Genomic DNA, 16,849 nt, shown 5'->3' with positions numbered 1-16,849 from the left:
GCGTACCTGGGAACCACTGAGAGAGCGCGCCTCCTGTCACGTGACCTCTAGCTTTAAAACATATTTACCCGCCATGTTTAGCGAGCGGTTACTCTCCTAATAGTTATATTTAGCATCGTGGGAAGCTAAGTTGTGAGCAACCGATTTTGCTGCCCGCGATCCCAATATACGTCCCTATTAACGCTTAATAACTATTAAAGTCTTTAAGGCAAAAGTGAAGGCGATACTTATTACTTTTTATTAACAAATTTTAATCTGCACTTGCCCGTACCAAATGGATTAAAGAACTCTATGTCAAACATAATGTAAATAATAAATGTTATTTTCTAATGCTGGCTTATATACAGCGCTGAGTGTGTTAGTGATGATGTCACAATGCCCAGTGGTGTCACATGGTCTGGTGATGTCACAGTGCCCAGTGGTGTCACAATGCCCAGTGGTGTCACATGGTCTGGTGATGTCACAATGCCCAGTGGTGTCACAATGCTTAGTGTTGTCAAAGGTCTGGTGATGTCACAGTGCTTGGTGATTTCACATCACTGTGTTTGTCTAACCACCAACAACACATTAGTCATTTCAAGCTGGAGTGAAAGCAGGTCAGAAATGGCTTGTTCGATCGTCAGCAAAAATCTTAAATTTTTATTACTAATTCTTTTGATCACATCTACTGAAAGTTTTCCGGTTAAGAGACTACAAGGTAATGTATTCCTTATCTTTATTAAGCCATATTTATAGCGCGCCAACATATTCTACATCGCTGTGCAAGTTAAGTGTGTGCATACATCAAACATCGAACTTTTGCTGTAGCCAGGATGCTATATTTGTTTTTTATCAGTATTTTCCATGTACTTTTAAACAACAGGCAGATCCACAGTATTCTGGATAGTTATTATAGGATCTGTATCTATCAAACAATCCTTTAACTTGTGCTGTAGCCTAGATGTTATATACAGGTATGGGAATCGTTATCCAGAAACCTGTTTTCCAGAATGCTCCGAATTATGGAAAGGTCGTCTCCCATAGACTCCACTTTATCCAAATAATCCAAATTTTTAAAAAATAATTTCCTTTTTCTCTGTAAAATTAAAACACTACCTTGTACTTGATCCAAATTAAGATCTTATTGGAAGCTTACCCAGCCTATTTGGGTTATTTAAAGTTTACATGATTTTCTAGTAGACTTAAGGTATAAAGATCAAAATTACTGTAAGATCCTTTATCTGGAAAACTCCAGGTCTGGAGCATTCTGGATAACAGCTCCCATACCTGTATATTGTTAATATGTTCTATATTTTTGTTTATGTGGTAGTAGTATGGACATTGTGGATTATTTTGACAGGCCTCTATACCTCCATATATTTTCAGTATTAGCAGCCTGGTTTATTTTCCACAGCTTTTGTAAATTTTATTTTTCGTCTTGCCTAAGATTCCATTAATTCTAGGCCATCTAGTCACAATCTTCCTTATCATCTCCTTTTTAAAATCAAAATTAGTTCACTTAGAATGTCTGAATTTGAGTAACAAACAATTGACACTATACATCACTGAATGTATTACCTATGTGTCACAATGTCCAGTGATGTCACAATGCCCAGTGATGTCACATGGTCTGGTGATGTCACAATGCCCAGGGGTGTCACAATGCTTAGTGTTGTCAAAGGTCTGGTGATGTCACAATGCTTGGTGATTTGACATCACTGTGTTTGTCTAACCAGCAACAACACATTAGTCATTTCAAGCTGGAGTGAAAGCAGGTCAGAAATGGCTTGTTCGATCGTCAGCAAAAATCTTAAATTTTTATTACTAATTCTTTTGATCACATCTACTGAATGTTTTCCGGTTAAGAGACTACAAGGTAATGTATTCCTTATCTTTATTAAGCCATATTTATAGCGCGCCAACATATTCTACATCGCTGTGCAAGTTAAGTGTGTGCGTACATCAAATAATCCTTGAACTTTTGCTGTAGCCAGGATGCTATATTTCTTATCAATATTTTCCATGTACTTTTAAACATCAGATAGATCCTCAGTATTCTGGACAGTTATTATAGGATCTGTATCTATCAAACAATCCTTTAACTTATGATGTAGCCTAGATGTTATATATAGGTATGGGATTCGTTATCCAGAAACCTGTTATCTGTATTATAAATATTTTCCATGTATTTTTAAACATCAGGTAGATGGCTCAGTAGTATGGACATTTATGGACAATATTGACATGACCTCTATATGCCATCATTTTATGCCTTATAAATGTGATAAAAATCTGGTTTATTTTTCATAACTTTTATAAAGTTCTACTGCCACAATCTTCCTTATCAACTCCTATGTGAGCATATTTTTTATTCCACATAAGAGTGCAATTAGAGTGTCTTATAAAGAAACAAATTATAAAAATTCTGGACGCTATGAAGAGCTGAGTGTATTAGTGATGATATCACAATGCCCAGTGATTTTCTAACTAGCAGCAACACACTATTCATTTAAAGCTGTGGAAAAAGCTAGTCACATAATGGCTTACTGGCTCAACAGCAAACATCTTACATTTTTATTACTAACTCTTTTTATTATACCTACGGTATGTTTTCCGTCTAGGAGACTGGATGGTAATGCATTATTAATATGTATTTACATGCGACCCTTAAAAAATATCCTTATACACATATTATCCAAACACGTTCTTCTTTTTAGATGCTTATTGTTATTCATTGTGTGCTATTATTATTATTTATAGGATCCATTAATCACAAAGGAACTGTCCAGGAATCTCATACAAATGTACACAAAGGTAAGCCACAATTTTCTGTTTCAGATGGTAATGTAGTTTGAAGCATTTACTGTAGTGTGGTTGTTGTATCTAATGACAATACTTAAAGAATTCTGTACAGTTTGGAGATTCCATTAATTCTAGGCCGTCTAGACACAATCTTCCTTATCATCTCCTTTTTTTTTTTTAAATCAAAATGAGTTCACTTAGAATGTCTGAATTTTAGTAACTAACAATTGACACTATACAGCACTGAATGTATTGCTGAATGTATTACGATGTCACAATGTCCAGTGATGTCACAATGCCCAGTGATGTCACATCAGCATGTTTTCTAACCAGCAACCACACATTAATCATTTCAAGCTGGAGAGAAAGCAGGTCAGAAATGGCTTGTTGGCTCGTCAGCAAAAATCTTACATTTTTATTACAAATTTTTTTGATCGCATCTACTGTATGTTTTCCAATTAAGAGACTACACGGTAATGCATTCTTTATCATTATTAAGACATACTTATAAAGCGCCAACATATTCTGCTGTACAAGAGAAGTGTGTGTATACAACTATATTGCCGGTAAATGTGTAATACTGGCCCCCGCCTTGGCAGGTGTTTTACCAGATATGCTGATAAAATACTGGCCAGGTGACAACCCTATCTGTATTATAAATATTTTCTATGTATTTTTAAACATCAGGTAGATGCTCAGTAGTATGGATATTTATGGACAATATTGACATGACCTCTATATGCCATCATTTTATGCCTTATAAATGTAATAACAATCTGGTTTATTTTTCATAACTTTTATAAAGTTCTACTGCCACAATCTTCCTTATCAACTCCTACATGAACACATTTTTTATTCAACATAAGAGTGCAATTAGAGTGTGTCTTATAAAGAAACAAATGATAACAATTCTGGACTCTATGAAGAGCTGAGTGTATTAGTGATGATATCACAATGCCCAGTGATTTTCTAACTAGCAGCAACACCCTAGTCACTTAAAGCTGGGGAAAAAGCTAGTCACATAATGGCTTACTGGCTCAACAGCAAACATCTTATATTTTTATTACTAACTCTTTTTATTATACCTATGGTATGTTTTCCGTCTAGAAGACTGGATGGTAATGCATTATTAATATGGATTTACATGCGACCCTTAAAAAACATCCTTATACACATATTATCCAAACACGTTCTTCTTTTTAGATGCTTATTGTTATTCATTGTGTGCTATTATTATTATTTATAGGATCCATAAATCACAAAGGAACTGTCCAGGAATCTCATACAAATGTACACAAAGGTAAGCCACAATTTTCTGTTTCAGATGGTAATGTAGTCTGAAGTATTTACTGTAGTGTGGTTGTTGTATCTAATGACAATACTTAAAGAATAAGGTACATTCTGTGCAGTTTGGAGATTCCATTAATTCTAGGCCGTCTAGACACAATCTTCCTTATCATCTCCTTTTTTTTTTAAATCAAAATGAGTTCACTTAGAATGTCTGAATTTTAGTAACTAACAATTGACACTATACAGCACTGCATGTATTGCTGAATGTATTACGATGTCACAATGTCCAGTGATGTCACAACGCCCAGTGATGTCACATCAGCATGTTTTCTAACCAGCAACCACACATTAATCATTTCAAGCTGGAGAGAAAGCAGGTCAGAAATGGCTTGTTGGCTCGTCAGCAAAAATCTTACATTTTTATTACAAATTTTTTGATCGCATCTACTGTATGTTTCCGATTAAGAGACTACACGGTAATGCATTCTTTATCATTATTAAGACATACTTATAAAGCGCCAACATATTCTGCTGTACAAGAGAAGTGTGTGTATACAACTACATTGCCGGTAAATGTGTAATACTGGCCCCCGCCTTGGCAGGTGTTTTACCAGATATGCTGGTAAAATACTGGCCAGGTGACAACCCTATCTGTATTATAAATATTTTCTATGTATTTTTAAACATCAGGTAGATGCTCAGTAGTATGGACATTTATGGACAATATTGACATGACCTCTATATGCCATCATTTTATGCCTTATAAATGTAATAACAATCTGGTTTATTTTTCATAACTTTTATAAAGTTCTACTGCCACAATCTTCCTTATCAACTCCTACATGAACACATTTTTTATTCAACATAAGAGTGCAATTAGAGTGTGTCTTATAAAGAAACAAATGATAACAATTCTGGACTCTATGAAGAGCTGAGTGTATTAGTGATGATATCACAATGCCCAGTGATTTTCTAACTAGCAGCAACACCCTAGTCACTTTAAGCTGGGGAAAAAGCTAGTCACATAATGGCTTACTGGCTCAACAGCAAACATCTTATATTTTTATTACTAACTCTTTTTATTATACCTATGGTATGTTTTCCGTCTAGAAGACTGGATGGTAATGCATTATTAATATGGATTTACATGCGACCCTTAAAAAACATCCTTATACACATATTATCCAAACACGTTCTTCTTTTTAGATGCTTATTGTTATTCATTGTGTGCTATTATTATTATTTATAGGATCCATAAATCACAAAGGAACTGTCCAGGAATCTCATACAAATGTACACAAAGGTAAGCCACAATTTTCTGTTTCAGATGATAATGTAGTCTGAAGTATTTACTGTAGTGTGGTTGTTGTATCTAATGACAATACTTAAAGAATCAGGTACATTCTGTACAGTTTGGAGATTCCATTAATTCTAGGCCGTCTAGACACAATCTTCCTTATCATCTCCTTTTTTTTTTTAAATCAAAATGAGTTCACTTAGAATGTCTGAATTTTAGTAACTAACAATTGACACTATACAGCACTGAATGTATTGCTGAATGTATTACGATGTCACAATGTCCAGTGATGTCACAACGCCCAGTGATGTCACATCAGCATGTTTTCTAACCAGCAACCACACATTAATCATTTCAAGCTGGAGAGAAAGCAGGTCAGAAATGGCTTGTTGGCTCGTCAGCAAAAATCTTACATTTTTATTACAAATTTTTTTGATCGCATCTACTGTATGTTTTCCGATTCAGAGACTACACGGTAATGCATTCTTTATCATTATTAAGACATACTTATAAAGCGCCAACATATTCTGCTGTACAAGAGAAGTGTGTGTATACAACTACATTGCCGGTAAATGTGTAATACTGGCCCCCGCCTTGGCAGGTGTTTTACCAGATATGCTGGTAAAATACTGGCCAGGTGACAACCCTATCTGTATTATAAATATTTTCTATGTATTTTTAAACATCAGGTAGATGCTCAGTAGTATGGACATTTATGGACAATATTGACATGACCTCTATATGCCATCATTTTATGCCTTATAAATGTAATAACAATCTGGTTTATTTTTCATAACTTTTATAAAGTTCTACTGCCACAATCTTCCTTATCAACTCCTACATGAACACATTTTTTATTCAATATAAGAGTGCAATTAGAGTGTGTCTTATAAAGAAACAAATGATAACAATTCTGGACTCTATGAAGAGCTGAGTGTATTAGTGATGATATCACAATGCCCAGTGATTTTCTAACTAGCAGCAACACCCTAGTCACTTAAAGCTGGGGAAAAAGCTAGTCACATAATGGTTTACTGGCTCAACAGCAAACATCTTATATTTTTATTACTAACTCTTTTTATTATACCTATGGTATGTTTTCCGTCTAGAAGACTGGATGGTAATGCATTATTAATATGTATTTACATGCCACCCTTAAAAAACATCCTTATACACATATTATCCAAACACGTTCTTCTTTTTAGATGCTTATTGTTATTCATTGTGTGCTATTATTATTATTTATAGGATCCATTAATCACAAAGGAACTGTCCAGGAATCTCATACAAATGTACACAAAGGTAAGCCACAATTTTCTGTTTCAGATGGTAATGTGGTCTGAAGTATTTACTGTAGTGTGGTTGTTGTATCTAATGACAATACTTAAAGAATCAGGTACATTCTGTACAGTTTGGAGAGTTTGGAAATTGTCAAGGCCTTCTAAAAATCCAGACTGGTGCAGCTTGTTTTAAGTGTTGCTAAGCATCCAAAACACTTAGGCTGTCTTGCCACAAATGTCTTTATCAATACCAAATTGATCACACACATTTATTTAAAAAAGTCAAATTAGGGTGTGTTTGCACAAAAATAGATCTAATTAATTTTTTTTACAACAGCTTTGAATCTTTTATATTTTAGTAAGGGGGTGCTCAGATGATTAGATTTCAGAGAATTTATTATAGAGAAATAAACATACCGTATTCCAATCTTGTGCATACTAAAACAAATACCACATTAATATGGTCATCGTTAAAGGTACATTATCTTGATTTTTGGAAGATATTTGGTGGGAAATGTAAATTATTACTCATGGCCAAAAAACATTTTTTCTACCACAAAATGTTGGATCTGGATAACAGGTATGAAAAAAATAAATATGTTAACTCATGCATTTCCCAGAAGTGGCAGAGCCGAGGTGGCAAATTTATCAAAATTCTAATTTTACAATTTCAAATATTATGTATCTGAAAATAATCGAAAACTCAATAGATTACACTGCTTAGTGATCATAAATAAAGAGTGTTGCTAATCATTTACCATTCTACTCATGAACATGGTAAAACTTCAATACTTTTAGTGCTGGGTTATTCAGTTTATGACTGTACATCATTATGGTCTATACCTACATTATCTTGCATCCCACCACAGCCAAACAATCTAATCTGTATTTGCCAAAATTTGGCCACATACAGCAACAGTAAGGACAGATACAGAGTTTGAGCGCAGTATCAAAGTTCCATCTTTAGAGCTACAATTCCCAGCATCCTGAGAGATATAATTAGAATTTATTTTAGAGTAGAGACATATTACAATCTAAAGAAAGTTAATATGGCCCATGCCTCCTTAATACATTACATTTTCCTTATGCGGATATTTTCTAATTCCCAGCACCCTGATTTTAGAGAATATATTACAGAGAAACAAACATATTACAATCTAAAGAGCCTTAATATGGTCCATGCTACCTTAATAAATGAAATTATTATTATGCAGATATTTTCTATACACACCCTTCTATAATACTCTTTGATCATTATTCTGCTAATATTATTATTTTAATATATTATTTAGCCACAGAGTGTCTAAGCACTACAAACGATGACACTGCCAGCTGCCCCAAGTCATGTGACTTGTGCTCTGATAAACTTCAATCACTCTTTACTGCTGTACTGCAAGTTGGAGTGATATCACCCCCTCCCTTTCCCCCCAGCAGCCTAACAACAGAACAATGGGAAGGTAACCAGCTCCCTAACATAAGATAACAGCTGCCTGGTAGATCTAAGAACAACACTCAATAGTAAAAACCCATGTCTCACTGAGACACATTTAGTTACATTGAGAAGGAAAAACAACAGCCTGCCAGAAAGCATTTCTCTCCTAAAGTGCAGGCACAAGTCACATGACTGGGGGCAGCTGGGTAATTGACAAAATGTCTAGCCCCATGTCAGATTTCAAAATTGAATATAAAAAAATCTGTTTGCTCTTTTGAGAAATGGATTTCAGTGCAGAATTCTGCTGGAGTAGCACTATTAACTGATGTGTTTTGAAAAAAACATGTTTTCCGATGACAGGATCCCTTTATCTGTATTTTAAGTAGCTTTCGGTACTATACATATATTTAACAAAATTACATTAGATTATTATTATAGGAAAACAAGCACATTAAAGAACCCTAATATGTCTTTACTTGTCATCCTAAATTATTACTATTCACATATATTATTTTATGTTCACAGAATAGTTTGCTAATACTATTATTCTTTATAGGTTCCATTCATCACAAGGGACCAACAAGAGCATCACATACTACGACACCAGGTAAGACAAATTATTATTTACAGCCCACAGTCCTGTCAGTGTCCCATCAGTATTGTTACAGATGGTATTGTGAGGATACCGTGGAATTATTGTTCTCTCTTTCTTGCTTTATTACAATTTCTATTGTTTTTTTACGTTTCTAAAGACTCGCTTTTTTTGTTAACAGGCTGGACTCCAACACCAGAAACTCAAACGAACAGAGAGGAAGATAGTAAGATTTTTGTGGCCTTTATCTCTGTGTCTTTAACCTAACAGAACAGATCAATTATTTAGCATGAGGCTGTTATTAATTTTAATAAATGTAATTTTAATTAATTTTAATGTATATAGGGTACATACATAAATGATTTTGATGTTACATTTGTAACGTATGTTAATGCAATAAATTGATATTGTAAACCTATGGCACAGAAGCCAGAAATGGGTCCCCGTTCTGTTTAGAGTGGATACAATAGAAAATAGTTATTAAAGTGGACATTTAATTTTAAATATAGTTATATATGTAACTGTAGCATTAAATATTCTTATATATGTAACTGTTTTGCAAATCATTCGTCTTCGTATTCTGCCACCCTTTTCATCTGTCACTGAAATTGCTATCTGGTTGTGTAGTCACTGGTAGTGATGGGCGAATTTGTGCTGTTTCGCTGAAAAATTCGAGAATTTCGCAAAACGGCGAAAAATTCGCAAAACGGCGCAGCGAATTTTCACGGGCGTTTTGTGAATTTATTCGCTGGCGGCGAATCGCGCAAATTGGCGCCTGGCGAATAAATTCGCCCATCACTAGTCACTGGACTAATTGACTGTGAGAATTTCTTTCCATTGTTATTTTTATTGAATATAATTTATATGAATATTAAAGCCCTCTACTATTCACCTCCCATTCTGACTTCCCAAGTTGTGCCTGGTTGTTAGGTTACTTAAAGGGGTGGTTCATCTTTAAGTTTACTTTAAGAGGGTTATTTACTAAACTCTGAATGCAAAAATCACAAAAAATTAGTGATTTTTTTTGTTTGTTTAAAAAATCACGAATTTTTCGGAATGTATTAAACCCCAAGGATAGAAAAGTCCAAATCTGAAAATCCGGCATCTCAGACCTATTGAGGTTGCATATAAGTCAATGGTAGAAGTCCCAGTGATTTTTTGATGTACTCTGGGTTTCGTGCAATACCCTTAAGTTCTCCGAGTTTTCGGGTGAAAATCCTAAAAAAATCGTATGAAAAAAATCTGTGAAATTCAGATTTATTTTTACTGCAAAGCAAATTTTCGAGAAAATGTAATAATAAATAAACATAAAAAAACATGAGCGTATTTGATTGGAGTTTGTAGCAGAAAATATTGAGATAAATTCGGACTTTGATAAATAACTACCTTAGTATGTTATAGACGGGTCAATTCTAAGCAACTTTTCAATTGGTCTTCATTATTTATTTTTTATGATTTGCCTTCTTCTTGTGACTCTTTCCAGCTTTCAAATGAGGGTCATTGACCCCATTTAATAATCAAATGCTCTCTAAAGCTACAAATGTATTCTTATTGCAACTCTTGTCTATTACTCATCTTTCTATTCAGTCTCTTATTCAAATCAAAATGCATGGTTACTAGGGTGATATGGACCCTAGCAACTAGATTGCTGAAATAGCAAACTGGAGAGCTGCTGAATAAAAAGCTAAATAACACAAATAATAAAAAATTAAGACTAACTGCAAATTGTCTCAGAATATAACTCTCTATGTCATACTAAAAGATAACTCTAACATGAACAACCCTTTTAAGTCCTAGCATCCGTATACCGTTTAATTTCCAGGCCAGACAGTAGGTTAAAAAATGTAAATTCAAACAGAAAAGATGAAGACCAATGACTACATAATTCAGGTTAATTTTAAGATGAATGTTAATTTTAAGATTGTTAATTTTAAGATGAACTACTCTTAAAATAAAGTGGAAAAACATTAAAATGGATTTTGGTCACATTCTGACACCATTAAAGAATTCTGGCAGGCAGTAAAAGATATATCATGCCTAATTAACGGTTCTTTTACTTTGCCTGTTTGCGGGATCCTGCGAGTGTCTGCGGGATATCTTTATTGGTGTTAGTATCTCCCTCAAGCTGAGACATATGCTTTTTCATTGACTGACATAAGATTTTGGCAATACACCTTTCCTGCTGCTTTTGAATTGTATCATTCTTGCAGAATACAGCCCTAACCAGAAAGTAAATGTTTTCCTTCTGTTGACTAAAGGTATTATATGAACCATTAATATTTTGCATTCCAAAACAATTGCTTTAGGTTTGTTAATTGAAACAATGATAAAATTAATATTGTATTCAAATATACAAAATATGTATTCAAATTAGAACTGTTTCATTCTTCTGCAGTTATCCAGTACAAAACATTTATTCGGGCAACTATTGGACTTGGAGGTGTCTTTATAATGGCATTGATCGCAGTTTTCATTAAAATTTGGTAAGTTTTTGAAATTTATCAGGTGCTCTTTAAATGCTCTGAGTCTACGATGTGGTGTTGTAAGAGATACTTTAATACCTGTACCTCAAAACACTAATTAAGTGATACAGGCAATATTGTTGGGTATCTAGAGTTCAGAGCAACGGAGTTCACAGGCGCCATCTTCAGCCGCTTAGGCAATCTTCGCAATGAGACTGGCGCTTCAGCAATTTTCTTGAGTTTCGCTGCATGCGCAGTTGTGGCAACACAGAAAATTGCTCCAACTGTGCATGCGCCGCAATGGTGGCGTCATTCCGAAGATTACCGCAGTGGCTGAAGATGGTGCCCGTGAACTCCACTGGACAGAATCTGCACTGCATTTGCCCTGGGTAGCAGCTAAGATGGGAGGGTGGAGGGAGGGGGGTCTATGTAGAGTAGGCTTTTTTTTAACGTTAGGGTTTAGTTCTCCTTTAAAGGGGAGGTTCACCCTCATTAAAGTTTGGTAAGTTCTTGAAATTCATCAGGTGCTCTTTAAGTACTCTGAATCTGCAATATGATGTAAAATATAATTTAAAGGGGAGATTAACCTTTAAGTTAACTTTTAGTATGTTATAGCCTGGCTCTTTCTAACCAACTTTTCAACTGGCCCATTGCCTTTTTTTTATAGTTTAGGAATTATTTGCCTTCTTCTTCAGGCTCTTTCCGACTTTCAGATGGGGGTAAAAAAAAAAAACAAATGCTCAGTAAAGCTAAACATGTATTGTTATTGTTACTTTTTATTACTCATATTTGTATTCAGGACCTCTGCTACTCGTGTTCTAGTCTCTCAATGCATGGTTACTAGGGTAATTTGGACCCTGGCAACTATATTACTGAAATAGCAATCTGGAAAGCTAAAACCACAAATAATAAAAAAGTAAAACCATTTGGAAATTGTCTCAGAATATCACTCTCTACATCATACTAAAAGTGAATTTGAAGGCGAACAACCCCTTTAATACCTGTACCTCAGGACACTAATTAAATGTTACAGGCAATATTGTTGAGCATAGAGTTCAGTTGTTAGTGTACAGTTCAGTCAGTCAAATTGCCGGGCTCTGATTAACTTAGATTTAGAGGTAAACTACAGAGGGTGTCCTGTAATGCTTTTCTACATGCAGCTAGTTTCGGATAATATGTGTGTATCTAAACTATTCTACTTTTCTCTATAGCGATATCGATGATAAAAACCTACAAAACCTACAAACATCTGAGAATGAGCTGCAGAGCGTTCAAGTTATAAAAGGTAAATATATTCAAACAATTTGGGAGACCCAAGATAGTTTAAATAGGAAAATATATACAAAATTTTATGAAAGAACCAAACGAGGCAAGAGGCAATTTTTTGATTTTGAAAAGCCTGCACTTGATTAGCCACTGTAAAATACCTGCATGTTGCTGTTGGTTTAAGGTAAAACATGGCCTGATAATAGACCTACAGGGGAATAGGCATAATACAGAATGGAGAAAACCAAACCCTTTGATGGTTTAAGCCAATACTCCGTGTACACACTGCCTCATAAGTGCAAGGACTAAGTCAGATGTTATTCAAATGCTCCAAGAGATATATTAGATAACCTTTCTTTCTTAAACATATAATATGTTTTATTAAAGTCTGGAAAGTTTTGCAAAGACTGTAATAAGAGAGGGCATTTCTTGTGGGGAGCTAAACAGAAAACAAGTTTCAAATGAGTGATGAGAGCTACCAGGTTAGCAATCCCCAGCACCCCAATATTCTTTGAATGCACTTTTTCAAATAGCCTTTTTAGTGCTACATCCTCCACCAACTTTTAGACATGAGCCACTCCAGAGAAGTGGAAGTTTGGTTGCCGGCTACTTTCCGTAATACTCAGCTTCCTAAACCACTCATTTAACAGGTGGTGTAAGTATTATTGGACTGTGGTAGTTACCAAAATAAGGTAATTAGAAAAAAAAGAGCATCCTGGGGATGCCAGATCATGCATACAGATCCCTGTTTGGAAGTGTGTGCATGCATAGTAGACCAAAAACAAAATGGCTTTTTCCTTCAAAGTTTGACCTTTCACTTAATAATAATGGTTATAATGGTTACACGGTGCTCCTAGAGTCAGCGCTGGAACTAGGGGGAACCAAGGGTAAACAGAAGAGGTACATGCCTAGTGTGCAACAGAGAAGGGGGGGGACTAGACATGTGTCTTTTCTGTCTGCCTTCCCCTAGTCCATGCTCTCGCCCCTCGCCACCTGCTCCAGTCATAATGGCAAGTATGTGGGGGCAAGGTGGCTGACCAGATTGCCTATGGAGCCCATTTGGTTTATCACAGACAGGTACTGTTTTCAGAGAACAGGAGCACTCATGTAAGTGATGATAATCATGGGCTGGGGGGGGGTGGAAGTGATAGTAGTGACCTTTCATTTTTATTTAATATCTCTTAATAATATCTCTTAATGCTAACTGTAATGTCAACTAGTCATAAAAATAAGATAATTTGCACAATGCATGACACGGGAGGTTTCACATGGTATGTTTGTGTGAAATAATTCATTAAAATACTGCCATTCTGTTTTACAGAAAATGAAGTGCAAAAGAAAGAATGTAAACTCAAAAAGAAAGAATGTAAACACAAAAAGAAAAGCTCTGCAAAGAAAGAGAAACACCGCAAAAAGAAAAAAGCAAAAGGAAGCAGCAAAAAATCAGAACACCAGGACAAATTAAATGGAGTAAAGAAAACGTTAAAAAAAGCAAAGGAGAAAAAGAATAACAAAAAAGAAGCAAAGATAAAGCATGGCAAGAGGGAACAAAAAGAGACAGAACTGAGTGAATAACAATAGAATAGTTGAGTCCAGTCAAATAATCTGATAACATGGAAGCAGCATGGGGTCACAAATTCAGTCACAAAAGAAAGGTGATTTTTGAAGTCAAGAACATGATGATGACATTCACTTGCAAAAATGCAACAAAAATGATTGCCGGGAGGAGCAACAAAATGCACCTCAATGTCTACAAAAACCAGAAGCACTAATAACGCTCAAAGAATCTAGAAGGCTACATATGCAACTAGAAAATATATATTTTTTATATCAATAAATTTGTATTAAATATCAATGAGTTTGCTGGTTATGCTATATGCACCTACACATGGGCCTAAATGAAAAACACAGCTTAAATTACTATTAGCCATTTAAGTGCAGTCTGAATAAAGGCTAGCTAAAAGTCAGTTTAAGTTAGTCAATGAAATTGACTAACTTGTTTGTATTATTTATATGTGTATGCATATGTATATATACTTTTTTTTACATTATTCTTTTATATTATAAAGCATGATTCCAAAGTAATTTGCATAACCAAATATATATTCTGGTGTAAACACATATATATATTTTATATTTTTTTAATGGATGATACCATCTTTTTATTTTATGTTACAAAAAGTAATACATATTCTAGTGTAAACACATATATATATATTTTTATTTTTTAAATGGATGATACATCTTATTTTTTGTGTTACAAAAAGTTATCTATATTCTAGTATAAGCACATTTTTTGTATTTTTTAAATGGATGATCCCATCTTTTTTATTTTATGTTACAAAAAGTAATATATATTCTAGTGTAAACACAAATATATTTTTTAAATGGATGATCCCATCTTTTTTATTTTGTTAAAAAGAGTAATACATATTCTAGTGTAAAAATATATTTTTTAAATGGACAATCCCATCTTTTTTATTTTATGTTACAAAAAGTAATATATATTCTAGTGTAAACATATTTTTTTATATGTTTTTAAATGGATGATACCATCTTTTTAATTTTATGTTACAAAAAGTAATAAATATTCTAGTGTAAACACTATATATACTATATAAATACACTATAAAAACTATAAAAACACTATATAAATATTTATATTTTTTTAAAATGAAAAACCATCTTTTTTATTTTATGTTGCAAAAAGTAATATATATATATATATGTATATATTCTAGTGTAAATATATATTTTTTTAATTGGATGATACCTTTTTTATTTTATGTTACAAAAAAGTAATACATATTCTAGTGTAAACACATATATATTTATATTTTTTTAAATGAAAAAACATCTTTTTTATTTTATGTTACAAAAAGTAATATATATATATATATATATATTCTAGTGTAAACATATATTTTTTTAATTGGATGATACCTTTTTTATTTTATGTTACAAAAAAGTAATATATATTCTAGTGTAAACACAAATTTTTTTTATATCTTTTGAATGGATAATATCATCTCTTTTATTTTATGTTACAAAAAGTAATATATATATACTAGTGTAACATATATTTATATATTTTTTTTAAAATGGATTATACCATCTTTTTTAGGTCACATTAAAGTTTACAAACATTTTCTTTAGATAATATTTCCATTGCTTTTTTTTTTTTTATTAAATAATACTTGCTTGTCAGGCTTTTAGACAAGTGACAGGCAGTGAGCAAGGGGAGAAAGTTCTAGAAGAGAGCACCATAAAATATAAAGAGAATGTCATATTGACTAGGGTCATATTGACAGTACACTGAGTAGGAGAAACAATAGCTTATCTCAAAGCAGTTCTCTTTCAAATATTTTTATTTGTGTTTCAAAACATATGACAATATTTAAATGTACTTGCCGGGATGTCCCGGGGTATAAGTTATCATGGTACAATCATTATCCATACACAAATAACAACAAGCAAATCAATATTGTGCTTTAGGTAAAATATTCAACCAGAATAGAGAAAAGAAAAATAGGGAGAAAAATAAAAGAAAAAGAATATGGACAGATAAAAAGGGATAGAAAAAATAACACATCTTGAGCTCTTGAGCGTACTCATGAAATCGTTAAAGGGTTAAACATTATTTATCAAAGTTCGAGTTGTAAAGTTGCTTAGTGACTTGGCAGTGTCCTGTGAATTCCAATATATTCACGATAGCAAGCCTTGTGAAATGTTGTGGTAAGCCAGCCAGGGGCCCCAAATTCTCTTAAATATTGTAGCTTGACCAGTTTCAATACTGGTGAGACGTTCCAATATCAACAGGTTATCCAGTCTGGATTTCACGGATTGAATGTCAAGCGTAGTTGATTTCCAGGCTTTGGCTTCAGAAAAAATATATGTGACCAAACGTCTGATGTATTTGTTACCCCCAGGTACGTGCTTATTCAACAGAGCTTCTGCAGAGTTCTTCTTGAGTGAGAGACCTGTTACACTAGTTATCAGCGAGTAAACTCTGATCCAGAACCGTACTGCCACTGGGCATTCCCACCAGACGTGCAAAAAAAGAACCATTCTGATTACAAGCCCTAAAGCACAACATGGAAGAGGTTGGGTACCATTGGGAAAGTCTTTCAGGCACTAAGTACCATTGGTGCAAGACCCTTTGAGAGGTCTCTTGTATTAATACATTAACAGAACATTTCACAGTGTCTCTAAATATGCCATTCCAAGTATCATCATCAAAACACTGTCGCAAGACTTTTTCCCATTGTTTTACAAATCTTAATGATTTAGGAGGTGCCATGTGAATCATGTTGTCATATAGATAAGATAATGACCCTTTATTAGGTAAAAGTTGTAAACATAACCTCTCAAAAGCAGTGGGAAGAGTGAACACAGACCCTTCATGCAGTGACTTTATATAGTGCGAGATTTGGCTGTAACACAGCCATT

General features: G+C 33.9%; 1 protein-coding gene across 2 annotated transcripts; it reads left to right on the top strand.

Annotated features, from left to right (window-relative positions):
• Positions 1–105: 105 nt before the first annotated feature.
• On the top strand, positions 106–14,255 carry LOC108698423. 2 transcript variants are annotated; one of them, XM_041588925.1, is made up of 10 exons: positions 106–697; positions 2,740–2,793; positions 4,028–4,081; positions 5,321–5,374; positions 6,617–6,670; positions 8,637–8,687; positions 8,854–8,898; positions 11,068–11,155; positions 12,346–12,419; positions 13,722–14,255. In XM_041588925.1, the coding sequence occupies exons 1-10, from the start codon at positions 376–378 to the stop codon at positions 13,973–13,975; spliced, it is 1,050 nt and encodes a 349-aa protein (XP_041444859.1). In that variant the 5' UTR covers positions 106–375; the 3' UTR covers positions 13,976–14,255. The 2 variants fall into 2 exon arrangements, with proteins under 2 accessions (XP_041444859.1, XP_041444862.1); XM_041588928.1 differs by lacking the exon at positions 106–697 and adding an exon at positions 1,313–1,855.
• The last annotated feature ends 2,594 nt before the right edge of the window (positions 14,256–16,849 follow it).

Source organism: Xenopus laevis, chromosome 1L, assembly GCF_017654675.1.
Source record: "Xenopus laevis strain J_2021 chromosome 1L, Xenopus_laevis_v10.1, whole genome shotgun sequence".
Lineage (NCBI taxonomy): Eukaryota > Metazoa > Chordata > Amphibia > Anura > Pipidae > Xenopus > Xenopus laevis.
The sequence above is the reverse complement of the archived record's forward strand: the minus strand, read 5'-3'. Positions and strand labels throughout refer to the sequence as shown.

What these genes read in the sequence shown, in the direction of transcription:
- LOC108698423 (XM_041588925.1), top strand. Translation starts at nt 376, where the DNA reads ATGCCCAGTGGTGTCACATGGTCTGGTGATGTCACAGTGCCCAGTGGT. An exon ending in AACGAACAGAGAGGAAGATA is followed by an intron (nt 8,899 to 11,067) that starts GTAAGATTTTTG and finishes ATTCTTCTGCAG; the next exon opens with TTATCCAGTACAAAACATTT. An exon ending in GAGCGTTCAAGTTATAAAAG is followed by an intron (nt 12,420 to 13,721) that starts GTAAATATATTC and finishes TCTGTTTTACAG; the next exon opens with AAAATGAAGTGCAAAAGAAA.